The sequence below is a fragment of the Podarcis melisellensis genome (genome assembly GCF_964234715.1).
Source record: "Podarcis melisellensis genome assembly, chromosome: 5".
NCBI lineage: Eukaryota > Metazoa > Chordata > Lepidosauria > Squamata > Lacertidae > Podarcis > Podarcis melisellensis.
In genome coordinates, this window is record NC_138537.1 from 90,935,892 (window position 1) to 90,963,051 (window position 27,160).

The following is a 27,160-nucleotide window of genomic DNA, read 5'->3' on the forward strand; positions in this document are numbered from 1 at the left end:
TTGTTTTTTGCAGTTGTACTCACACAGCACCTCAGCTGCCTGTAGCTCACATCAGCAGTAGGCTGCAAAATGGTGAAATTAAGTAAAAAAAAATCATCCACAAGAAATTCCCATCGTGAAAAAAAAGATTTTAAGTGCTTATGCTCACAATGTTAAGTAAATAAACCTTGCAATTGTAAGTATCTTATTTTTCCTTCTTTTAACAATTTCAATGTGGGGGGTGACAAGAAATTTCCTCCACCGGGTACCACCTGACCTTTCCACGCCACTGGATACATGAAAAACTATGCGAAAGCGAAGGTTTGCTCTTGAAAAGACTCTTTAGAGAAATAAAATGAGAGGCGAAATTACATTCAACTTTCCTTTTTTATTTTGAGGCCAGGCAAAGCGGTGTTGGTTTGTTTCACATCTTTTAACAGCCGCAGCTGCCAAGCAAACGTAATAATACAGAAACTAGAAGATAAAGAAGCTTTTCCTCAAAATATCAAATCATGTAAACGTATAGCTTGTGAAATCAGCAGGAATAATAGCAATCATAAAAAAGATTTAAAGAAAAGTTTAAGCTTTTAAAATCCTGGCTATAAAATTGCATAAGAGCTGAATGTTAAAAGACTGGGCAAGTTTACAACAATACATCTTTGTAAAAACTCAATAAATTATATATATTTATATATAACGCTTATATATTTATCATATCTAAATGAACTCAGGCACACATTTGTACATTGTTCTGGATTGAACAGCAACTTTTCAGATTCTTGGAATGTACAAAACTAGCATACACTGTAGGAAAATACAATAATTCTTTATTGCAAAAAGTAGTTATCTATATAAATCTATATATATATATATTTTAAAAAAACCTCTTTGAAACTTCACTATAAATTAGCTATTTTGATAAAATCCTTACTATAGAATTAGTACCAAACTGGAATGGGGACTATCTTGTTACTTCAGTGAAATTTACGATCTGGAGATGGAAGAGAGAAACCTCTCAGGATCACTATAGACATCTTTCTCTGTGGTGGGAAGAGTTAAAAGGTCCTAGCATTTACAATTCTATTGGTCTTATTCCATTTTGTATGTCTCCTGGTTATCGAAAGTGCTTTGACAGAGTCGTCTAGCACACATAGTTTTTCAATGTACAAAACTGGGCGCTATTGCCATTTTCCCCCTTCCAAACAAAATGTTAGGCTCAAAGACTACAATCAAACTTTCCCTACTTATAATTTAAATATTATTTTATCCCCATTTCTCCAGCAGGAAAATATAAATGGGACTGGTAAGAGGGGGGGAAAACCCTGAAACACACACATCATTTGCAGTCAACTTTCAGCTTTGCTGCATACCTGTCATCAAGCCCACCACAAAGAACACCTTCATTCAAAAATATAAAAAATGCACTCACTCCCACCCCCTCCCTTAATGCACAGTGGTAAAAGCGATGAAAGATTTCTTGGTTCTTACACAGAAGTAAAAATAATCTCTGCTGCCATCTGTTTGGATTTAACACTAATGTATTACAGAATGCATATATACTTACTGCAACCTAGGGAAAACTTGTTTGTTTTATTTGAAAAGAAAAATCTAGTATTAACAGTGATTTGTTATACGACTGTACAACTATACATTCTTTTAATATATCCCACAAACTCAGAAGAAAAATATTGATTAATTTATCTTCCCATACTTTCAATAAGTTAAAACCTCAGATTTTGTGAAAAAATTAATGTATACATTAACACTAAACAATTTAAACTGAGGAACAGAATATGTTAATATCTATAAATAATTTTACAAATATACATGATGTTAAAATATATATTTTTTAAAACACAAGAAAGCAGACGAGATAAAAAAACAAAACACCACCCTCTTAAATCAGTATGTTCTAGATAGAAAGGTTTTTTTCCGTCTGGCTAGCGGTTGCATTAATGGTTTCAACACACACACATAAAAACAACGCTAGCGAATAGGAACTTTTTGTGATACGTTAAAAGGAGCTTTGTTTACAGGTACCCGTAATTACGTTTTCCAAGTATCTGCTGGTAGAGGAAAAGAACCTTTGGGGGGAAAGGTTGTGGGAATTCGTTGTGAGAAATTTTACGCCCCACTGTAGAATTTCTAAACACACTGGAAAGTCGGAAAATAAATAGAGCACGTAGCAAGATTTGGGTCCAACACTGCTTACAGTATATAAGCAACCCGCTGGGAAAATATAGAACAAGTTAACCACAATGCACACATACACAAAAAGTGACACCCCCCCTTTTTCAAAATTACACCTTGCAACACCTCCAGTCAAGTTCTTTCCTGCCTGCAATATATTATTTTAATCTGTTCCTGACGTTAGTGCAAGAGACAGCTAATTCTTCACCGTGGCCAATCCAAGGCAACTTTTTAAGTGGACAAATACTTTTTAAGAGCGACGAACTCTTCAGAATGGCTTTCAAATTCCTCCAAAGCGGATGGTGAATATATATCTATATATTCCAAAAGATATTTACATAAATGCATGAATCCCTGCAGGCAATGGGGCTTTTGAGCTCCACCCAAAAGATTAATGTGATGATTGCATTCTGAAAAGACATTCCTACATTCTTTACATGCTTTTCTCTTTAAAAGATGGGGGGGAAAACCCCACTTCCCACCCTGGTACTGTAGGCACAGAAAAATCACAGTGGAAATCTGATTGGAGGCTGCGGGTTCGGCACCCTCTAGGTAAGGCATTGTCTGCCTGGATGCTGCTAACCTGCCCAAAATTCGTTCCTTCAGACCAAACAGTGCTGGCGCTGGTTCCTTTTTTCAAATACCAAAACGGGGGGAATTTGTACGGCTTCGCGGCAAGACAAATCTTCTGCGCCACGGAGCAGAGCAATGAAATCCTCCCTCAGGTTTTTCTCCCGGGCCTTCCCCCAAAACGTACATTCACGAGTCTCTTCCTTGCGGCTGTCTGCCATCATGTCCTGACGATGCCGTTTCCTTGCTGTTTGGGAAGACAGGGCTCATCGGAGAGAAGGTCGTGTGCAAATACAGAGTCGTCTCCTGAAGAGCAGGCACTCTGGGTATCCTGGTCGGCAGGCGAGTATTGCTCAAAAGGCACCGACAGGTCAATGTACTCCTGCAAGAAGAACAATGGCACGGATAATAAGAGAGGGAGAAATTGGTCACTCTTTTGTAGCGATACCTCATGCCTTAGGTTAGGTTAAGATGGCGGCTAACAGATTGAGGTTGAATCCTGACAAGACAGAAGTACTGTTTTGGGGGGACAGGAGGTGGGTAGGTGTGGAGGATTCCCTGGTCCAGAATGGGGTAACTGTGCCTCTGAAGGACCAGGTGCGCAGCCTGGGAGTCGTTTTGGACTCACAGCTGTCCATGGAGGCACAGGTCAAATCTGTGTCCAGGGCAGCTGTTTACCAGCTCCATCTGGTACGCAGGCTGAGACCCTACCTGCCCGCGGACTGTCTCGCTAGAGTGGTGCATGCTCTGGTTACCTCTTGCTTGGACTACTGCAATGCGCTCTACGTGGGGCTACCTTTGAAGGTGACCCGGAAACTACAACTAATTCAGAATGCGGCAGCTAGACTGGTGACTGGGAGTGGCTGCTGAGACCACATAACACCAGTCTTGAAAGATGTATATTGGCTCCCAGTACATTTCCAAGCACAATTTAAACTGTTGGTGATGACCTTTCAAACCCTAAACAGCCTCGGTCCAGTAGACCTGAAGGAGCGTCTCCACCCCCATCGTTCTACCTGGACACTGAGGTCCAGAACCGAGGGCCTTCTGGAGGTTCCCTCACTGCGAGAAGCCAAGTTACAGGGAACCAGGCAGAGGGTCTTCTCGATAGTGGCACCCGCCCTGTGGAACGCCCTCCCACCAGATGTCAAAGAGAACAACAACTACCAGACTTTTAGAAGACATCTGGAGGCAGCCCTGTTTAGGGAAGCTTTTAATGTTTGATGTATTACAGTTTTTTAATATTTTGTTGGAAGCCGCCCAGAGTGGCTGGGGAAGCCCAGCCAGATGGGCGGGGTATAAATAACAAATTATTATTATTATTATTATTGTTATTATTATTATTATTATTTTAGAACTGGGAGTTCCACATCTTGGTTGCAAAATACCCTGGTCTCTGCCCATGAAGATCTGTGGTGAGGGCTACTGGGAGCCAGTGTGGTGTAGTGGTTAAGAGCGGTAGTCTTGTAATCTGGGGAACCGGGTTCGCGTCTCCGCTCCTCCACATGCAGCTGCTGGGTGACCTTGGGCCAGTCACACTTCTCTGAAGTCTCTCAGCCCCACTCACCTCACAGAGTGTTTGTTGTGGGGGAGGAAGGGAAAGGAGAATGTTAGCCGCTTTGAGACTCCTGAAGGGGAGTGAAAGGCGGGATATCAAATCCAAACCCTCCTCCTCCTCCTTCTTTTTCTTCTTCTTCTTCTTCTTCTTCTTCTTCTTCTTCTTCTTCTTCTTCTTCTTCTTCTTCTTCTTCTATGATCCCAAGCACTGGTAGTGGTTGCATTGCTGACCTCATTTCCCACAGTGCCACATGCCATTGCAGTTTACTGAGATGGGGCAGGGGCAAAGCAGAAGGGAGCAGTGTTTGCTGCCGGCAGGGCCAGATTTAGGATTGATGAGGCCCTAAGCTACTGAAGGTAATGGGGCCCTTTATAGGTCCAGCTGTCCTTTGTCAACAACAAATTGTCTCTTTTTGTGTGCTGAATATATGCTATATGGTAACATATGGACCTAATAGGTATCTAAAGCCATTTGCACATGTTGCCAAGCAACCAGTCTATGCAGAATAGGCACCCAATATATAGAAATGAGCAAACCAGTGATATTTTAGGGAGCAGGCTAGCAGGCGGGACCCATGACTTACATAATAGGAGCCTACACTACCCAAAACACTGTTGCTGTATGTAGGTTTTATTTTATTTTTTATTTATTTTATTTTATTTTATTTTATTTTATTTTATTTTATTTTTTATCTTATATTTTGGAAATGTACATCCAGGTTTTATTTCTTTAAGACTCGTGTATGTTTGAATAAAGCATCTAAACTTTGAGAGGCAGGTGCAAATTAGCCCCAGCGTGCCAGAAAGTAAGGCAATACTCACATCAGTTGAGGTCACGATCAGGACTCTATCCAGGTCTTCAACTAGCTGCTTAAAGGTTGGTCGCTGGGAAGGTACAGCATGCCAGCACTCCCTCATAATCATGTACCTGGGGAAAGGGAGAATATAGGGCAAATGTTTAGGCAGGACATGGGCTTTCGCCAGTGGCTGGGGTTGCGCTTGCTTCAGATGGGATTCCAAAATCTTACACTCAAAAAGAAATGGAAGGCCGTGAAACCGAAGCTGGAGCCTAACACTATCCTACGAAACAGCAGCGAGAGATATAAAACGGACAAAAGGACTGGAACGGTTCCTTGTTTTTATGGATGAATGTGCACACACATGGCCAGACTTTCTAATGATTCACCAAAGAGTGGTCGGCTTAAAATGAAAGGAAATAAAAGAGTTTCAATCACTCATTGCTACTCATCACTGTGAAGCTGAAGGGAGGCACACCGTGGCCAGAGTCCAAGAGCCCCTGAGAGAGCCTTTCCCCCGGGAAGATCGTCCTGTCAAGAAGGAGACCAGCCTGGTCCCTTCCACTGATTGGAGAAGGAGTAGCTGCACCAATGTTTTCTTTCCTCCTCCCTCCCCACTTTTTTCATTTCTATTGTGTGCTTTGGTTTGTTCTCACGGCTCACAATCATTCCATGCGCAAAGCAGCATTCAAAATCCAACTAAGCCTGGTGGAAAATAGGTTTGTGTTGCTCACTATGCCATGACTGAGAGTTGGGCTGGACTCAAAATGGAGTCAAGACAACCAGCCAACTATAGAAACTGCAGTTGCGAGTAAGTCTGCCTTATAGTATTTTATTGAAGGCATCAGCTGCAGTTTCTATGGTTGGTTGGTTGACTTCACCCTACTTTTGAGTCTAGCCCAACTCTCAATCATGGCATAGCAATAGCCTTACGTGGCTATCAAAACATCAAGAAACCTTTACTGTGTGTGTGTGTGCACATGAAAGCAGGAGGAAGGCCCTTCATAGCAGGGATTGATGAACAGCGTTTGGTAGAGATGGCACCAAGAGACACACACACAAAGAGAGAGAATGTGGGACTGAAGCAGTTGAATTAAAGACACCCCCTTCTCCTCAGACTCAGAAACACGTCTTACAAAAATGGAAGTTGTTTCCAGACTGACAACTTACAACTCGTGGGTGCAGTTTGCTGGCTTATCCATGCGATGGCCTTCCTTCAGGAGTTTGAAGAGTTCCTCAACTGGAATTCCTGGGTACGGGGACCCACCCAAAGTGAAGATCTCCCATAGCAGCACTCCGAAGGACCATCTGGGAACCAAAGGTTTTAGAATTCAATGAGACTTTTGGGAAAGGAGATGAAGGCGGGGGCTTCTCTTTTGTTTCTGGGCAGCCATGAACAGCTAACAAGTCATCAATAGAATGACTAATTGCCTGAGCCATTATTTTTTTTTACTAGGCACTTGCAGATCTCTGTTGAGGCAGCTCAATAGAAATCCCAGACACCTAGTCTGAAATTAAGATGAGCATTTAATCAGGTAGCTGACAGCCTGTCTATTACTCTTTGTTAAGTTTTCCACTACATCGGTGAATTCAAAATTATTCATGCACATATTGACAAGATCCCGTCTCAGCTTGGCGTTACAATTGTTCCCATGACTTTTGTGTTTCGCTTTTTCTGCTTTCGCTGTTTAAAATCGCGGGCAATGCTTACACATCACTCTGGTGCGTATACACACGGTCAAACAATGCTTCTGGAGCCATCCATTTCACAGGCAGTCGACCCTGTAATTTAGGGAGATGAAAAGGAAAGATCCATCAGCAATTTCACCCAGCCATTCTGGCACCAACTGAACATTCAACTATAATCCAGTCTGAAACATTTTCCTTAGTGACCAGGCCAAACAAATAATGAACATGGGTGAACTGATCAAGCTATTTGACCCCCCCCCCCCACAGTCCACAATTACTTTCTCTTCATACTAATTGTATCCTTCAGTGCAAGGTGTTTAGTGCCCTGAAGTCATACGACATCCCTCACCTCAAGGGGTCATGGGAGAAGGCTTTAGCCACTACGCTGTCTCTGCCGCCCTTCTCTCTAACCCTCCGACCACACTCTTTCCCTCCTCCCTGCCACAGGCAGTGTAGAGGCAAAAGCTTCGCAGCCACAAACACAACACAGTATGAGATGGTGCAATGGTACCTTGGTTTTCAAACAGAATGCGTTCCGGGAGTCCGTTTGACTCCCAGAACCCTTTGAAAACCAAAACGCGGCTTCTGCACCGGACATTCAGCTTCCGAAAATCATTCAAAAACTGGAACACTCTTCCGGGTTTCGATCGTTTGGGAGCCGATTTGTTCAGGAACCAAGGTGTTTGGCTTCCAAGATATGACTGTATTTGAGTACAGTGCAGTGTTAGGAACGCAGATATATAAGCTAGGCACCAAATGCCTCCTAAAACCAAGATTACAGTCTCGAAAACAGAATGCCTAGTTGCCATTTTAAGGTAAGACGACTCTAAAGTCTTATTTTTCAAATGATGGGCTGACTGTGATTGATTCTCAATTAAATGTCCGGCCATTTCAGATTACTACCTTGAGCTACGTTAAGAACTTCGAGAACTTGAAGAAAAGTCACTTGGTCCAGGGACAGTCCACATATATATTGACCTATTCCTACCTCTTTTTCTTAATGGTGACACAGACCATTCATAGTGTAGGAATATTCTTCACAACTGTGAGCAGGGTGGGGTAAGTGAAGACAAGCTACAAAAATCAACTATAATCTCATCCACTGCTCCTGCTCAGGCTGCACTGAAAAAAGCATTTTGGTTCCTGAAATTCATTCCAATTGTGCCACACTTTTAACATTTGAAAACAAGGTACCAGTACTGTGCAACCTTGAGTACGCCCAGAAAAAAGGACTGCGTATTTGCCCAGTACAGCTATACATATTGCCAGATGCAGCCGAGACTGCAAATATTTCTCAGTTAAAATGAATAAATCACATGGCTGAAGAAGTTTGACTTTTGAATAATTCCTTTGTTAGATCCCTTTTCTGTTTGTAGTATATATATATATGAATTCTCAGCTTTTGTCAGAAATGTTTTTCTGAAAGTTGGGATAGTTTTTAATGTTAGTTTAAGAATAAATGTGTTATTTCTAGCCTATCCTGTTCAAAACACTGAACAAAATTAGATTGGGTTTTGTATGTGGACTTGAAACTGAAAGGTGTCCAGAATGTGTGTAACAAGTTGTATTAATTTCTCTCTCAGAAACCAACTGAGTTATTGACTTACAAAACAGAAAACAGTGAACATTCAAGTAAAACCCAGGGCCTCACTTTCACCTGAATTGCTAAAAGAGAATGCAAAGCAAAGCTATTTAATGCCCACAAGATGTCCAGCTCTTTAAGTAGCCAGAATAGCTTCATGTCTGAGAGCTTTTCACTCACATTGGTTGTCTTCTTGTAATAATCAATGTTGTGAACATCTCTGGCAAGGCCAAAGTCAGCTATCTTCATCACATTGTCTTCTGTGACCAAAACATTTCTAGCTGCCAAGTCCCTATGGATACACTGAAAAAGAATGGGGGGGGGGGACCCAAGAAACGTGCATTAATGAAGATGTGAGGTCACAATAACACCACATTACTGACATGTGGATTTTCCTTAGCTGTCAACTTACAGATTTGAAAATAAGGGACCAGCAACCTCGAAAATAAGGGATCAGCAGCTAAAATAAGGGAGTTTCCAAGCACAGGTAGGTTCAACTTCTGAGCCCCTCCGAGCCAAAGGCAGAAAGCCCAGCCAGCAGCCAAACAAAGCCTCAAGCGGTGGTTCCCACAGCGCAGCAACCCGGCAAAGGGGATGCAGCAAGGAAAACCACTGTCACCACTCTGCTGGGAAGCGCTGAGCAAAGGCGAGACTCCAGGCAACGCGGCCGATTTGATTGGCACAAGGCCTGCAAGCTCCACCCCCCAGTCGTTCTTAGATTCCTTATTGGGTGAGCAACGCAGCCAAGCAACACAGTTGGAGCCTCCCTCCTCCCTGGCTGGCAGGGAGGGAGGGAGAGGAGCTGTTTCCTTTGAAACCCGGGAAATTTAAGGGACATCATCAAAAAGGGACAGCAGCGGGAAACGCCGCTGGGATAAGGGACTTTCCCGCCAAATAAGGGACGGTTGACTGCTATGGGATTGCCCCACCCACCCACCTGTTAATGTTGACCTATGAGGAGAGAGTCAAAAGGGTTCCTGGGCCGTGTTCAGAAAGTGGTGGTGGGGGTATGAGTGTTCAGACCCCATGGCTCTCACTTTTGGGTGCCTCAGGGTTCTGCCCTCTCCCCCATGCTTTTCAACATCTACATGCAGCCGCTGGGAGAGATCATCAGGGGGTTTGGGCTGGGTGTCCATCAGTATGTGGATGATACCCAGCTCTACCTCTCTTTCAAATCAGAACAAGTGAAGGCGGTGAAGGTCCTGTGTGAGTGTCCGGAGGTGGTTGGAGGATGGATGGCAGCTAACAGATTGAGGTTGAATCCTGACAAGACAGAAGTACTGTTTTGGGGGGACAGGAGGCGGGCAGGAGTGGAGGACACCGTGGTCCTGAATGGGGTAACTGTGCCCCTTGCAGCTGTCCATGGAGGTGCAGGTCAATTCTGTGTCCAGGGCAGCTGTTTATCAGCTCCATCTGGTACGCAGGCTGAGACCCTACCTGCCCGTGGACTGTCTCGCCAGAGTGGTGCATGCTCTAGTTATCTCTCGCTTGGACTACTGCAATGTGCTCTATGTGGGGCTACCTTTGAAGGTGACCAGGAAACTACAACTAATCCAGAATGCGGCAGCTAGGCTGGTGACTGGCAGCAGTCGCCGAGACCACATAACACTGGTCTTGAAAGATGTACATTGGCTCCCAGTACATTTCCAAGCACAATTCAAAGTGTTGGTGGTGACCTTTAAAGCCCTAGACGACTTTGGTCCTGTATACCTGAAGGAGCGTCTCCACCCCCATCATTCTGCCCGGACACTGAGGTCCAGTGCCGAGGGCCTTCTGGCGGTTCCCTTGCTGCGAGAAGCCAAGATACAGGGAACCAGGCAGAGGGCCTTCTCAGTAGTGGGGCACCCGCCCTGTGGAACGCCCTCCCACCAGATGTCAAAGAGAAAAACAACTACCAGTCTTTTAGAAGACATCTGAAGGCAGCCCTGTTCAGGGAGGCTTTTAACGTTTGATGGACAATTGTATTTTAATATTTTGTTGGAAGCCGCCCAGAGTGGCTGGGGAATAAATAATAAATTATTATTATTATTATTATTATTCCTTGCACCTGGTCCAAGGGATTCGTGTTGGGATTTTTTGCTCCACAAGGTCTAGGGAGATGGAGAGCTGGGTGGAGTTGGCAAACAAGGGGACAACCCCTAGTTTCTTATAAAGCTGCATGCTACTTACTTTCTGAGATGCCAGGTACTCCATCCCTCGTGCCACCTGGTAGGCGCTGGAGACTAAGTCTTTAAACGTTAACTGTTCCTCAGGCAGCTTGCAGGTATCGAAAGAGTAATCCATGCCAGGTGGCCGGCGGGCTCTAAGGTATTCTCGCAAGTTCCCCTTTGATGCATATTCCACCAGGACATAGAGAGGACCTGGAGTAAAAACAATATATTTTTATCCAAAATGAACTCTTTCCTACTGACAAGCTACCGTTCTGATGAGTGGCAAGAAGATATTTCTGTATGTTTCCAGGCTTGTTCCTCGCCCTCTGAGTCTAGAAGGCAGGCATGTCTTCAGAAGAAGAGTGCTCCACCACCAGCAGATGAGACAAACACACACAAAACCCAGCAACAACGGTGCCAAAGTAGAGGGTGACAGTGTGGAGGTGGTCGGAAACTCTGGGGCCTTTCAAATATGCCAGAAGCTCTGTATAGTTTGATAGGTCCTGCCCACCTACCAAATTTGGTCCACCAAGGGATGGGAACCTGGCAGCCAGAAAAAAACCCCTGCTCCTTGTCTACAGCAGAGGACTCAAAGCATCCATGAAACTCATTTAAACAGAAGCCCGTTTAGACTGTGGTAATCTGGCACGTCTCTTCCAGAACGGAAGACTTTAAGGTAAAGGTAAAGGGACCCCTGACCATTAGGTCCAGTCGTGGCCGACTCTGGGGTTGTGGTGCTCATCTCGCTTTATTGGCCGAGGGAGCCTGCGTACAGCTGGTCATGTGGCCAGCATGACAAAACACCTTCTGGCGAACCACAGCAGCGCACGGAAACGCTGTTTACCTTCCCGCCGGAGTGGTACCTATTTATCTACTTGCACTTGGACGTGCTTTTGAACTGCTAGGTTGGCAGGAGCAGGGACCGAGCAACGGGAGCTCACCCCATCACAGGGATTCGAACCTTCTGATCGGCAAGTCCTAGGTATGTATAATATGACTACCTTCATCAACCGCCACAACCATGAGCCCTGGGAACATACCATCCTGTGTGCAGGCGCCCAAGAGATTAATGATGTTCTTGTGCTTCCCAATCATCTTCATCATTTCCATTTCTGAGACTAAGTCAGAAAGATCTTTGTCCGTGGCATCATCTATACAGGAAAGGGAAAAGAAAGAATCAGGAAAAACAGTGTTTTATTATGTGCCATGGATGGAATTCACTCAGTGCCATACAGCCCATGTCTACTCATACTTTGGCGCATATACCGTATTTTTCGCTCCATAGGACGCACCTTTTTCCTCCTATAAAGTAAGGGGAAATATGAGTGCATCTTATGGAGTGAATGGCGCTGCGCAGAGAGGTAGAGCTGCGCAACGCCCGTTCAGCGAATCGGGAGGAGGATCGGAGCCCCTTCTTTCCTCCTCCTGCTTCGCTGAAGGGGCGCTGCGCAGTTCTCCCTCTTTGCACAGCGCCTCTCCTTGACAGGAGAGGCACTGCACAGAGAGGGAGAACTGCGCAGCGCCCCTTCAGCCATGCGCCTGCCGTGGCTTCTGCCTCTTTGGGCAGGGGGAGCCTTCATCCCGCTGCCCTGAAGAGGCTTGGTGCGGTTATCCCAGAAGCCAGAACAGCCACACGGTATCCCAGAAGCCAGATCCCTGTTGCTGTTCTGGCTTCTGGGATTCAAAATATTTTTTCTTGTTTTCCTCCCCCCAAAACTAGGTGTGTCTTATCATCTGGTGCATCCTAGAGAGCAAAAAATACAGTACTTCAAGAACACCCCAAGTTCTTCGTTTGCTGCTTTGCACCGGAACTGGCTGCACATATGATCAGTAACCTCTGTCCCCATGAGGTGCCTCTCATCCAAGCCAGGGAACACCAACTTGGTACAATAAAGGATGCTTCCAGATCTGGTCCTGCCAGCTAGGGATGATGGGGATTGTAGTTCAAAAACAGATGGAGTCCCAAGTTTGGGGAACTCTGGATTACACCATACAGTGGGCTCAGGTGCCTGGTAAGGCCTTCCAATAATTAAATAAAATTATTTTGATTATGCCAAATGTATACGATTTTATATAAAACGTATATCCCTTCATTTACAAAGATGGGAGTGGTGAGGGAACCTCACTTTTCAGTGACGTGCTTAAGCAGGATTAGGAGCGGGATGAACACAGCCACGTAGAGCTGCTCTTCTGCTTAAACACTGACAACGTTTCAAAACTGTCACAACAGAAATAATATTAATAATGTTAATATAAGACTTCTGGTTGAAGGATGAGGAGAGCCACCAATATGAATTAAATTATTCCTGCACCCCATACACTCATAGCTGTCAACCGTCCCTTATTTGGCGGGAAACTCCCTAATCCTAGCACCGTGTCCTGCTGCTGTCCCCTATTGATGATGTCCCTTAAATTTCCCAGGTTTCATGCTCGCCTGGCTCCGGAGGGAAGCAGCGAATCGGGGTCCTCCACTGCGAGAGAGAGAGCGTGCACGAGCTGCCGCGTCTCCATCTCCCTTTTCCCCCTCGGGCGCGTCGTGAGGAGACGGGTGGCAGCGGGCGGGGGGGGGCAGGCGGCCCCTCTCTTGCGAGACTTCCACCACGACGTGCTGCTTAGCATACCCTCCAACCAGAGCAGCATCTTAATGTAGTGATTTTCCCCTCTGCATCCCTTTCCTAACTCCATTTTTATAAATCATTTGTCCATCCATAGTTTTCTGTCAATCCTACCAATGTATGTAACTCTTTACAATAGCTTTCCAAATAAATTATAAACTTTCTCCATTCTTTATTAAAGAGGTTCTCTGCCTGGTTTCTAATTCTGCCTGTAAGCTTTGCCATCTGGACGTCGTTCATCAGTTTTGTCTGCCAATCTTCTTTGGTCGGAGTTGTAGACCCTGAGGATCATGTAGTCCAGTGTTTCCCAACCTTGGGTCTCCAGCTGTTTTTCGACTACAACTCCCATCATCCCTTGCTAGCAAGACCAATGGTCAGGGATGATGGGAATTGTAGTCCAACAGCAGCTGGAGACCCAAGGTTGGGAAACACTGATGTAGTCCAACCCCCTGCAAAACACAGTCAGTGGCAGCCAAAGCAGCATGGCTCCATGAGTGCCGGATTTATGTATAATAATAATAAATTATTATTTATACCCCGCCCATCTGGCTGAGTTTCCCCAGCCAATCTGGGCGGTTCCCAATCAAGTGTTAAAAACAACACAGCATTAAATATTAAAAACTTCCCTAAACAGGGCTGCCTTCAGATGTGTTTTAAAAAGAAGATAGCTGCTTATCTTAAATAAACACTTATCCCTTATTTTGGCTGCTGATCCCTTATTTTCGAGGCTGCTGGTCCCTTATTTTCAAATCTGTAAATTGACAGCTATGCATACACTGCTTACTATCTCCTCTCTATCTTGTTTCCTTCCTTTCAGCAGCTTGAAGATAAATACAGACATAAACAAACGGGGCAAGAAGCAGCCATAAAGGCTTCTTTTCTTTTAAGACCACTTGTGAGGTGAAACTAGAGGAAGCGTTGCAGAAGGTGTAGCCTGACATAAGGTTATAAAGAGCTAGGACAGCTTGGCAAGGGGGTGGACAAGCTAAGCAGGGCCCCGGAAGTCTGAGAGCTGGCACAACAGGCGGGAAACATAGCTGTCAACTTACAGATTTGAAAATAAGGGAACAGCAGCCTCGAAAATAAAGGATCAGCAGCCAAAATAAGGGATTTTCTGGGCACAGGTATGTTCAACTTCTGAGCCCCTCCGAGCCAAAGGCAGAAAGCCCAGCCAGCAGCCAAATGAAGCTTCAAGTGGTGGTTCCCAAAGCGCAGCAACCCGGCAAAGGGGATGCAGCAAGGAAAACCACCATCACCTCTCCGCTGGGAAGCGCTGAGCAAAGGCGAGTCCTCAGGCAACGCGGGCGATTTGATCGGCACAAGGCATGCAAGCTACACCCCCCAGACATTCTTAGACTCCTTATTGGGTGAGCAACGCAGCCAAGCAACACAGTTGGAGCCTCCCTCCTCCCTGGCCGGCAGGGAGGGAGGGAGGGAGGGAGAGGAGCTGCTTCCTTTGAAACCCGGGAAATTTAAGGGACATCATCAATAAGGGACAGCAGCGGGACACGGTGCTGGGATAAGGGAGTTTCCTGCCAAATAAGGGACAGTTGACAGCTATGGGCGGGAAACCTGGGAGAAACCAATGCGGAGGAACCCAGGGGAGGGCTGAAAATCAGGAAAAATATGGAGAGCAGGGGCACGTGGGCATCTAGTTCTTGCCATTCTCTGTTCTCAGTACCTTTCAGCATCTTGACAGCGACAGTGATAGGCTTGTTCGGTTTCTCTTTATCGATCCCCATTGCTTCTGCCATTACTACTTGACCAAAGCAGCCTTCGCCCAATGGCTTTCCTAGAGTCAGGCTGAAGCAAAACACACAAGCATGTAACTTGAGATGCTGCATGAAAGGTGGTATATTAAAGACCTAAATAAGAGCAGCAAAGAGTCAACCAGCTCAAAACTACATTTTCCTCACCGAGATCTTGCCAGTTCCCACTTCGGGTCAGCAGGCAGCTCAAGCTCTGAGACGTTTGCCAGCATTGGTCCATCACTGGAGGAAAGGCGGGTGATCCTGACTAGAGGAGTATTAGAATTCATGGAGGAGTTGGACTCCAAAGATACCTGCTTGAATACAGCAAATGAGGTGTTATTGCCAACAGCTTCTATTAGCAAGCATATAAGGTCATAGAAAGAGAATAGCAAAAGGGCATTAGCTGAAGAGTCTTTGCTTCATTCAATAATCTGCAATATGGACACACGGTTCTTCCTCTCTTAATATGCAAATGTCAAGCTCATAAAAAGGTAAAGGTAAAGGGACCCCTGACCATTAGGTCCGGTCGTGACCGACTCTGGGGTTGCGGCGCTCATCTCGCTTTACTGGCCGAGGGAGCCGGCGTACAGCTGGCCAGCATGACTAAGCCCCTTCTGGCGAACCAGAGCAGCACACGGAAACGCCGTTTACCTCTCTGCCGGAGTGGTACCTATTTATCTACTTGCACTTTGACGTGCTTTCGAACTGCTAGGTTGGCAGGAGCAGGGACTGAGGAACGGGAGCTCACCCCGTCGTGGGGATTCGAACTGCCAACCTTCTGATCGGCAAGTCCTAGGCTCTGTGGTTTAACCCACAGCGCCACCCGCGTCCCTCATACTTTGTTTTAAATCAGCACAGCTCCCAAATTCCGCAACGGTGTTAGCTATCTGACAGGGGAAATAGCTGCAACATGCAGACACGCAACATAATTTGTCTCATCTAACTGGAGTGAATCTGCTAACTCTTGGACATTATCAGCCTGCCAGAACCTCGGTCTGCTCCTCAAGCCATCTACCTCTGCTAGATGCTTCCCATCAAAGATCTCCCCACCTGAGAAAACATTTCCAGTGTATAAGAAAAACACATAGCCCAAGAGTGAGACTCCACACTTCCGCTTCCCCAAGACTTCATTGTTAGAGAAGTCACCACTTTTGACTCAGCTAATGCAGCAATGACTGAAACAAAGGAGAAATCTTCCCTACCAGGTGAGTCCTGCACCACTGGTACTTGACCTTCCCTGTGCCTCCAGTTTCTCTTGCTAGCACAGAACTATGCCAACATGAAAGGTCTACGCCTTTTTCTCGGCCAGCAGGTCTGTTTAACACACTATATAAATGTCAGACCTTAGCAGAACCAGATAAAGAAAACCAGGATCTATAAACCAGAACATTTTAAATCACCACCAGATTTTCAGGCCATATTTTATACACTTGTTTTGTTTTTAAATCATGAAAACAAAGATAAAATAGGTGGATGAAACCATTTTCTGCTAACAGCGTTCAAAGATCTCACTTACAGCTTCCAGAGACATAAATCACCCAGGGCAATTTCTGATCTAGACAGAAGATTGCAAAGGGGAAGGAAAGATATAAGGAAGGAATAGGAACCTTGTATCTACTTTCTGTTACCTGTCTCTTGAGTGGGAACTTTGAGACTTTCTGAACAGTAGTGGTGCTAATCGGTTTTTTGGAGGGCCTTTTAATTCTATAGATAACCACCACCACGGCCACCAAGATGAAAAGAACAAAGCCAGTCCCATAGCTGAGGATGCCTGCATACAGGGAACTGGAATCGTCCACGGCAACTCGCTTTTCCGCTGCAGAGTAATAGAGATATGTTAGGAATCTGAATGGGAGACAGGCAATTCAATTCAGACAATACCTAGCAAATCTGGACCACACACCCCAAACACCCAGCAAAGTGTATGTTCTCCAGCACAATGCCTTGTGTTGTACAGTAGGTATCTTAGGGGCCATGTGCAAACACCTAATATTCTACAGAATGCCTGTGACATCGCAAAAGATAAAGAGTTGTCCTTCAAGCCCTATACAGCCTAGGAACCTCGTACCTACAGGACCGCCTCTCCTGGTATGTCCCACAGAGGAACTTACGGTCTTCAAACAAAAACATCTTGAAGGTCCCAGGCTACAGAGAGGTTAGGCTGGCCTCAACCAGAGCCAGGGCTTTTTTGGCTGTGGCTCCAATCTGGTGGAACGCTCTGTCACAAGAGACTAGGGCATTGCAGGACTTGACATCTTTCTGCAGGGCTTGCAAGACAGAGCTGTTCCACCAGGCCTTTTGCCAGGGCACAGCCTGACTCCCTCCTTGGGTAATCCTCACAGAACTTCTAGCCCAATGGTTGCCATTAGTTTGATTGGAATTAATTTTATAATGAAATGATTTTAGAATGTTTTATCATTTTATTGTTGTTAGCCGCTCTGAGCCCAGCTTCGGCTGGGGAGGGTGGGATATAAATAATTTATTATTATTATTATTATTATTATTATTATTATTATTATTATTATTCCAATCAGTTGTCACAAAACAATTGAGCGGAACTAGATAAGTGTGGCAAAATCAAATATGTTTTTGTGCTTAAAGGAATGTTCTGAATCTAAGTGCCACAAAGGTTTGTCACGTTGTTAAGAGGGGTGAACAGATCAACCAATTTAATTTCTGTGTCAGTTTTGCAGCAATTTGTTCTATCCCCCCCACACAGATTTTTTTAAAAAAATCATGGGGGAAAATATGTTTTACATGCATTATTTCCCTGAAATATGTATTTTTAGTTAGCCATATTGTATGCCTGAAGAATCTTGAATAGATAGTTTGGGTTTCCTAAAGGCACTGTAAGTCGTGCATTAGTATTTGGTTCAGTTGCAATAATACATAAGTAAAACAGAAGGGCTTAAAGTTGGCTGGTTGGCTGTTTTTTTTCAAACAAACTCCGGTTTCTTCAGTCTTGCTTGGAAATCTATAGAGTTTCTAGGTCTTAAACACCAAGCATAGGCTGATCGTGTAAGACAATTTTCATTTAGCCTTGTTCTTTGTTTCACACCGTTTGTTAATGAAAGTTTACCCCATGGAATACCTGGTTTTTGTACGTGGCCCGTAAGATATGTAACTCAGCCTGTTATATGCAGAGTGCACATTGAAATGCATCTACCTTCTCCACAACTCCCTCCCTATTAACACACAAACAAAACTTCTATTACTGATACACTTAAAACTCCCATACGCTCTGGATCATTGGACTATCCAAGTCTGTTTAAGCAAAAATAAAGGATTGTGTCCTGGGACATTGAAAAGCACTCTACTGCTCGTGGGACTGAGTTAATGTGTGGCTGTGCTGCCAGGGGCTGATGGGAACTGTAGTCCCAAACATCTGGAGGAAACCAGGTTGGGGGAATGCTGTCATGGATCCTGTTTCATTACTCAGTAATAAAATGGGTTGAATACTGAGCCCGATTCTGAGGTAATCATCATCACCAGAATTTAATAAAATTGTCTATAAAAAGTTTCTGATAGGTTTTTGTAGAAAATGCTTTTCAAGGTAAGAGACATAAAGCATTATTTACTAATAAAAGTATTCATACAACGCCAATTCGTACAATACAATACGGCGGTGTACAGCAATATAACTTAAAACACCATGAAAATAGTAAAAAATAATAATTGAAATGACTGGTTGATTAAAAATAATAATGTAGAGTTACACAGGCCTATCTACACAGAAAGGTCTTCAACAGATTTGTTTGTGCCGGCCGAATCTCTACTGGAGAAATCGTATACTGCTCCTGGGGTGAAATGGTACCCAATAAACTCTATGGAGCTAGCACAGATAAAGGTATTTAATGAAAATTAATTTACAGAGCACATGTTCTCAATTGTTGTCATGATGTGGCATTAATTCGTAACAGAGCTTCAACATTCCCACCCAACAGAAGCTTACAGGTATTAGAAAGACTGGTGATTGTGCAGTGGAAGCATGAGAGATTTTGTTCAGCAATAGTTAGCCTCCACCAAGAACATTATGGGAAATTAGCTGTCAATGCTATAGGCCGTACTGTGTAGGATTTATGACATAGGAGGCCTTGGCGTTCTCCAAAACTAAATATGGACCCAATCTAGCCAAAGAAGCACTTTTAATTAGATTCAATGATATTAAAAGCCACCCGATTCATAAAGTCAAGATACAGAAATGTCAAATGCTTGAGCGGCACATAGTCTGAAACAAACTGGTGGTACTATGGAGGTAAAATTGTGCATCACATCTCAGTAGATGACGGCCATTTTGAGACTGAGCCATGAGCATTGCACCTGCCCACTTAGATGCAACTTCATTCTGGAGTGAGAAATTTACTGCCAACTTGGTTAACAAGTTACATATCGCAGAAAAGGTGACGTGTGCTTCAACGCAAGCTGGCTATGAGAGTAACACTCATCTACCGCTCAAGAATTTGGTATTTCGGAAGTGGGTGCCGAGGCCCTTAAGAAAGGAAAGGGAAAAAGTGACAGAGCCGAAGTACCTGGTAAAACCGTCAGCCAAGCAGTATGGTGTGTAAACCCAATAGAATTCCCAGCAAGACAAGTATATGCCCCAGCGTCCTCAAAAGTAACATTGCGTAAGTACAGAATTTCTAGCTCCTTATCTGTTTTGTTAACACCTGCTGTCTATGGAGGGAGAAAAAAAATACACAAGATAAAGAAGGAAGGGGGGAAGGGGAAACCCACAGGATTCCAAAGCCAAATTTCCAGAGAAGGCAACATGGATGCTCAGGCAAATTTCAAAAGCAGATTTACAATATCTGAGAGGCCAGTAGCTTGTCCTCATGCCCTACCACAACCAGTTGTTTAAAAAGCAAGGAGTTCCCTTCACCAGGCTCTTACTCTGTCCCACTAATAATGCATGCAAGCAAAAGCGTAAGAATGAAAAAATTTCCTCCACATATATATGACTGTCTTTTGGTTAGTATGGCTGGGCAGGGAGACAGGGAAAGAGAGTAAGTAAGGGCAAGGAGCAAGGATAAAATGCAGTTAATGTGAGTAATGAGTTAAGCATGGGGGTAAAGAGAGCTTAACTTTTAAAAATGTAAAATTGATCAGGATTTCCCCCCAGCCCACCCAAACATCAAATTTGAAACCAGCGACTTGTAACTCGTTCCCCACTTCTGGTGATTTTCATCACACTTACATGCCAAATTACTGAAAGATTCCTGATGTAAGCTGCAGAAGGAATTGTCTCCCTCTTTCTCAGTTTCCGTCAGAGATCTTTCAGTTACTGGCCTGTACATTGTTTTAACTGCAGGGAAGTTTTCTCTTCCTCCCTGATACCTGAATTTGATGTGCAGGAGATTTTTAGAGTTCAACGAACAATGAAATCGGTAAAGCCTATCTATAAATTATAATAAGGTTATGAGAGTTCAGGTCGTTAACATGCAACTCAAAGCGATAAAGATGTAATGAGCAAAGCCAGACAGTCATCAATGTGGGAATTTTTCCTTTGCAACTGATTTGTTTTTTTTTAAAAAGCATTTTATTATCTTAATATATAAGTAGTGACATCATGACATACACAGGAAAGACTACAAAATATTAATTTTTAAAACGACTAGCATCTTCAAGCACTACAGCTCATTCTTGCAGTTGCTAAGCCTTTGGGACAGAGTCGAGGGTTTACCTGGTTTTGATTTGTCAATGTGGAGCCAAAATGATTTTTCGGCTCTGCCTACGAAATTGTTGGCTCTACATAGATATTCGCCTTCATCTTGTTCTGTCACTTTAGACAAATTTAGGTAAGCATCGGCTTCAGCGTTTGCACTGATCAGAGACTGCAGAATAGACAGAAACCTCAACTTCAGTAAACCAAACAATATCTCTGCATCACACATTAGACAGACAGGACTGAATTTCTGCTTCTTGGCTCTTTTTTAAACATGTACACATTACTTGACCAAAAGGGACTCTCTGATTTTGCTAGGGAGACAAATTCTGCGTCCTGTCCCCACCCCCCCAAACTGGAGTTTCTTTCTTTCATTTTTTAAGCAGCTTGTGAAGCTGATCATTTGAAAATTTTCTTCAGCTGAAGGTTCTCGTTTTTAAAAATGAGCTCCCTTCAATTTGCTGCAGTTTTCAGAGTTTACTTGCACCTGACAAGCCAGTAAGTGTTGCAGCTACTAACGGAGATTTCCTTTCACGTTCACCTGGGGGACCAGGGTTAGAGTGGTTAAAACAGGGATAGCCAATACAGTGGTACCTCGGGTTACGTACTTAATTCGTTCCGGAGGTCTGTTCTTAACCTGAAACTGTTCTTAACCTGAAGCACCACTTTAGCTAATGGGGCCTCCTGCTGCTGCCGCCCGATTTCTGTTCTCATCCTGAAGCAAAGTTCTTAACCTGAAGCACTATTTCTGGGCTAGCGGAGTCTGTAACCTGAAGCGTATGTAACCTGAAGCATATGTAACCTGAGGTACCACTGTACTGATGAGTCTCCAGCTCCCATTACTGAATGTTGGCTACCCCTCCCTGAAGGGTCATCTTCATGCTGATTTGCTTGTTATTTGCAAATATCCTTAGCTGGCCAAATCTAGTCAAGACACGGGTTGTGTCAGACAGACTAAAGCGAAGAATGAAAAGGAATCCATCTTGGTCAGACTTCACGAACCTGGAGGTCCTCAAGATGGACTCCGAACGGACTTAATTCAGCTCTGTGATGGCTGGGGCTTATGGGAGTTGTAGCCCAAAATATTTAGAGAGGTTGCCAGGTTGGTTAAGGCTGTGCTAGAAGCCCGTGGCCGTGATCGTGGTTTAGGCAGCGGGGAAAACTCAGCAAGTGTCTGGGATTCACTGTGGGCCTGGGGAATGGTTCAATTTGCCTGCTTCACTTGCACCCAGGCTGCTGAGTGATCTGCCAAGGTCCTGATGTTCGGCTTGCGTAAAGATCATGAGATCTTCATGATCTTCCAAGAGAACAGTACTTGCTTGGATGCCTCAAAGGTATGTCAGAAATGTAGTTTTGCTGGAGCTGGACACGAAGAGCTGAGAAAGCCAAATGCAAGCTCACAAACACAAGCAGATGGAGCTATGGCCAGCTATAAAAACTGCATCCAGTCCTCATGCATACCGTATTTTTCGCTCTATAGGACGCACTTTTTCCCCTTCAAAAATGAAGGGGAAATGTGTGTGCGTTCTATGGAGCGAAGACGCCATAGCCCCCAACCCTCTCCCGGCTGGAGAGGTGACGTGCGGCTATGGCAGGAGCCTCTCCGCTGCGCCTTTCCGCTGCTCCAGGACCTGCTCTTTGGGGCTGGTGGTGGGCTTCCCCCTGCCAGCCCCAAAGAGCAGGTCAAAAGGAACCTGAAGCCTGGAGAGCGAGAGGGGCCGCCTGAATGCACCTTAAAGGGCACCTTGTTTTAGAGCGGGAGAACAAGAGGGGGGAAATTCTCCCCCTTTCTGCGCAGCGCCTCCTGCCGCTTCACTGAAGGGGTGCTGGGCAGAGAGGGGGAGAATTTTTTCCCCTTGTTCTCCACCCTCTAAAACAAGGTGCGTCCTATTGTCCAGTGCGTCCTATGGTGCGAAAAATACGGTATTTTTGGGAGCAGAGTTTCCCTGTCATTTTTAAAGAGGGATCTCAGGATCAGTTGGCAGACTGCTGCCCCACCCCGTGGATCCTTGCCTATGGGGTGTTTTAAGGATCCATATTATCTCGCCTTTTATCATTTATCTGCTGAAGTATTACCGTATTTTTCTCCCCATAAGACGCACCTGACCATAAGATGCACCTAGTCTTTAGAGGGGGAATGCAAGAAAAAAAATATTCTTTAAAGGGAGTGCTGAGCAGAGCCTGTATGCATCCCAGGCTCTGCTCAGCGCTCCCTTTAAAGAGCAGCGTGGAGCATGTGTGTGACGCCTGCAGGCTTTTCCCACGAGGATGGAGAAGGGCAGCCTGTCACTGATGGACTGCCTTTCTCCCTCCTTGGGGAAAAGCCCCCAAGAGCCACACACACGCTCCACGTGGCTCTTTAAAGGAAGCGCGGCTCTTGGGGGCTTTTCCGGGAGGTGGGGGAAGGGACAGAGTGTGGCTAAGCCAGAAGCTAGAACAGCGAGAGGGAGCGCTTACATTCCATCACTCTCCATACAAACATAAAGGTAAAGGTACAGGGACCCCTGACCATTAGGTCCAGTCGTGACAGACTCTGGGGTTGCGGTGCTCATCTTGCTTTATTGGCTGAGGGAGCCAGCGTACAGCTTCCGGGTCAAGTGGCCAGCATGACTAAGCCGCTTCTGGTGAACCAGAGCAGCAAACGGAAACGCCGTTTACCTTCCCGCCGGAGTGGTACCTATTTATCTACTTGCACTTCGAACTGCTAGGTTGGCAGGAGCAGGGACCGAGCGACGCGGGGATTCGAACCGCTGACCTTCTGATCGGCAAGTCCTAGACTCTGTGGTTTAACCCACAGCGCCACCCGCGTCCCTTCATACAAACATACCACATCCCTAATATGACAAGCACCGTAATGCACTTTTCCTGTATATTATTTGGCAAAGGAGTTAATCATGTAGGAGAGGAAATAGGGTGTGCCTCTTGTTTGCTGAATCAGATGCTAAATCTGAAATCCTGTTACCTAATAATGATCCTTTAAAGTAAGAATAATTATCCCTCTTTTTCATTTGGACCGTGTTTTCAAATGATTCCTACCATTGTAGGGGTTTGGACTAGATGACCGCTGGTGTCCCTCCCAAACATACAATTCTATGGGTCTATGATTCAAGCTTTCAACGTGTGTTATCCAGCTGCAATACTTACAATGACTCTGTAAGGCAAGTTAGTATAAACTTCTCTGTTGCATGACAGGGAATGCTGGGATTTGAGGCTAAGAAGGGGTGGCTTGCCTAAGACCAGCTAACGAGATCGTGGCAGGAGCGAGGCTCAACCAGAGATTTCCTGACTGATGCAATCCTAACCATATCTTCTCAGAAAGTTCTATTAAAGTCGTTGCAGCCTACTTCTAGGTAAATGAAGAAGAAGAGGAGTTTGGATTTGATATCCCGCCTTTCACTCCCTTTAAGGAGGCTCAAAGCGGCTAACATTCTCCTTTCCCTTCCTCCCCCACAACAAACACTCTGTGAGGTGAGTGGGGCTGAGAGACTTCAAAGAAGTGTGACTGGCCCAAGGTCACCCAGCAGCTGCATGTGGAGGAGCGGGGAAGCGAACCCGGTTCCCCAGATTACGAGACTACCGCTCTTAACCACTACACCACACTGGCTCTCAAATGGGATTAGGATTCCAGCTGCAGTCTCTTAACCATTATGCTATACAAGCTTGTCACAAGTCTGGTAGTAGCCCTACCATATTTTGGATTTTGCAGAAGATTCCCCCCCAAATGTACCTGCAAATTTGGGTGGAAATGAGAGTGATAGATGGCTTTCTGCCTGCTTTTAAGGTATGTGCCATTAGCGTCAACAATGCCCAAATCAAGATGTTCCAGAGGTATTCACTGCCTCAAGAGGTCAAACTCTAGCATGCAATGGCCAGAGAGGGGATGTGTTGTTGTGTACAAACCTTTAGGACGGTGACATATGGAGTCCCATCTGGTCCATATTTGCTTCCATTGACCTCCACGTGTTTCAGCCACTGGATGTGAGGCTGGGCATCGCTGTACACTTTGCACAGGAATTTAACATCACTCCCAATCACCACAGTCTGGTTAGCAGGCAAGCCTGCCTGGAGAATAGGACGGTGGGGTGATCTTTCTGCAGAAGAAAAGAAAGGAGGAATGAGCTGGCTCTTTTCCAGTCGTTCATCGAGAACCTGATTTCTGGAAAGCCTTTGAATGCTGCTGTGTGAATTCAATCAGAGGAAAGATTCGCTGTAAACAATTGCAGTGCAACTGATTTATGGCAAGATGATATTGGTGCTTTGACTTGTTATTCTATAAAGTGAAGAATCTCAGATTAAGCATCCATGGTGGGGCTGTGGGTTAAATCACAGAGCCTAGGGCTTGCCGATCAGAAGGTCGGCGGTTTGAATCCCCGCGACGGGGTGAGCTCCCGTTGCTCAGTCCCTGCTCCTGCCAACCTAGCAGTTCAAAAGCACGTCAAAGTGCAAGTAGATAAATAGGTACCGCTCCAGCGGGAAGGTAAACGGTGTTTCCGTGCACTGCTCTGGTTCACCAGAAGCGGCTTAGTCATGCTGGCCACATGACCCAGAAGGTGTACGCCGGCTCCCTCAGCCAATAAAGCGAGATGAGTGCCACAACCCCAGAGTCGGTCACGACTGGACCTAATGGTCAGGGGTCCCTTTACCTTTAAATAAATAGCTAAATATTTATTAATAAATATAAATAAATAAATATTATTCTTTATTAATAAATGAATAGCTAAATATTTATTAATAGATAAATAGATACCACTCCGGCAGGATGGTAAACGGCATTTCCGTGCGCTGCTCTGGTTTCACCAGAAGCGGCTTAGTCATGCTGGCCACATGACCCAGAAAAACTGTCTGCGGACAATTGCCAGCTCCCTTGGCCTGTAAAGCGAGATGAACGCCGCAAACCCAGAGTCGTTCATGACTGGACTTAACTTTCAGGGGTCCTTTACCTTTTTACATCAGCATGGCAGCAATACAGTCTCGGTCTAAGCTCAGACCATAAGACAGACAGGTATATGCTCAGCAGAATCACACAAGGAAGGTAAATTAAAATAATACTGGGCAGTGGAGGCTTTTCTCAAAGCAAAATAATTATCTCCAGGGCCAGCATCCTTGGGAGCCAGAGACAGGTGATGGCACTGAGCCCAACATTTGACAGAAAAGCACTGAGAAAAGGGACTGCAGTCACTTGGTTTTACACTTCTCTGATGAATTCTGGGCCAAAAGAAAAAAGTTAAGAAGGGGGTGGTGGCTTAACCACCAAAGGTTCCTCTGAGCACCCCGGGCCCTAACATTTGCTGCATGTTGACTCCAGACCCAGTTCTCTTGGCCACATATAGCTATGACCTAACAGCCAGAAAGAGAGAGATAACAAAAGACAGGGCTCTGCAGAGGCAGCATCAACAAATATCCATTCAGCCCCAAGGGAATCCAAATTCTGCAGTCAGAGTACGTTGCATAAGCCATATGCAAGCCCCAGTCCCTTTGGACGACTGTAATGCACTGTATGGAATTAAAGAACCTCTTAAGGAATTAAAGAACCTCTTAATGAGGGTGAAAGAGGAGAGCGCAAAATATGGTCTGAAGCTCAACATCAAAAAAACTAAGATCATGGCTACTGGTCATATCATCTCCTGGCAAATAGAAGGGGAAGAAATGGAGGCAGTGAGAGATTTTACTTTCTTGGGCTCCATGATCACTGCAGATGGTGACAGCAGCCACGAAATTAAAAGATGCCTGCTTTTTGGGAGAAAAGCAATGACAAACCTAGACAGCATCTTAAAAAGCAGAGACATCACCTTGCCAACAAAGGTCCGTATAGTCAAAGCTATGGTTTTCCCAGTAGGGATGTATGGAAGTGAGAGCTGGACCATAAAGAAGGCTGGTCGCCAAATATTGATGCTTTTGAATTCTGGTGCTGGAGGAGACTCTTGAGAGTCCCATGGACTGCAAGAAGATCAAACCTATCCATTCTGAAGGAAATCAGCCCTGAGTGCTCACTGGAAGGACAGATCCTGAAGCTGAGATTCCAATACTTTGGCCACCTCATGGGAAGAGAAGACTCCCTGGGAAAGACCCTGATGTTGGGAAAGATGGAGGGCACAAGGAGAAGGGGACGAGAGAGGACAAGATGGTTGGACAGTGTTCTCGAAGCTACCAGCATGAGTTTGACCAAACTGTGGGAGGCAGTGGAGGACAGGAGTGCCTGGCGTGCTCTGGTCCAGGAGGTCACGAAGAGTCGGACACGACTAAACAACAACAACAACAATTCACTGTATGTGAGGCTGCCCTTGAATTCCGGAGGCTGCAGTTGTGCAGGCTCGTGACTACTAGGCCAGTAAGTGGAAAGCCCAGCGGGAAGGAACTAAATCACATCCACCCTCAGCTCCAAGCCACCTGAGTAACACTGTCCACCTGTTGCAAACAGGCAGTAAGAACACTTACCAAGAACATCAAGCTGGTAGGTATGCCAAATGATGCCATATTTATTCCGCACCACACAGGTGTAGTTGCCTCGATCTGATGGAACCACACTTTCCATGACGAGGCTCCATTGCTGATGTCGCAACTGCAGAGGGGGAAATGAAGAATAACCACAAATCAGCCTCCTTTGCAGGATCTATCTCA

The 27,160-nt window shown here is 45.2% G+C and overlaps 1 protein-coding gene across 3 annotated transcripts in view; it reads right to left on the reverse strand.

Moving 5' to 3' along the window:
- Positions 1-347: 347 nt before the first annotated feature.
- FGFR3 (fibroblast growth factor receptor 3) overlaps positions 348-27,160 on the reverse strand; it is a 61,154-nt gene continuing 34,341 nt past the window's right edge. The window contains exons 6-18 of one of the 3 annotated variants that reach the window (XM_081911725.1): positions 26,978-27,101; positions 24,443-24,633; positions 19,410-19,554; positions 16,509-16,696; positions 15,046-15,194; positions 14,811-14,932; positions 11,555-11,665; positions 10,534-10,724; positions 8,545-8,667; positions 6,805-6,875; positions 6,264-6,401; positions 5,119-5,224; positions 348-3,121 (exon numbers count right to left, since the gene is read on the reverse strand). In XM_081911725.1, coding sequence (XP_081767851.1) covers positions 2,960-3,121; positions 5,119-5,224; positions 6,264-6,401; positions 6,805-6,875; positions 8,545-8,667; positions 10,534-10,724; positions 11,555-11,665; positions 14,811-14,932; positions 15,046-15,194; positions 16,509-16,696; positions 19,410-19,554; positions 24,443-24,633; positions 26,978-27,101 — 1,821 coding nt within the window. In that variant the 3' untranslated portion in view covers positions 348-2,959. Of the gene's footprint in view, positions 3,122-5,118; positions 5,225-6,263; positions 6,402-6,804; positions 6,876-8,544; positions 8,668-10,533; positions 10,725-11,554; positions 11,666-14,810; positions 14,933-15,045; positions 15,195-16,508; positions 16,697-19,409; positions 19,555-20,560; positions 20,712-24,442; positions 24,634-26,977; positions 27,102-27,160 lie in introns of all 3 variants that reach the window. The other 2 variants (XM_081911724.1, XM_081911723.1) reach the window with 2 other exon arrangements.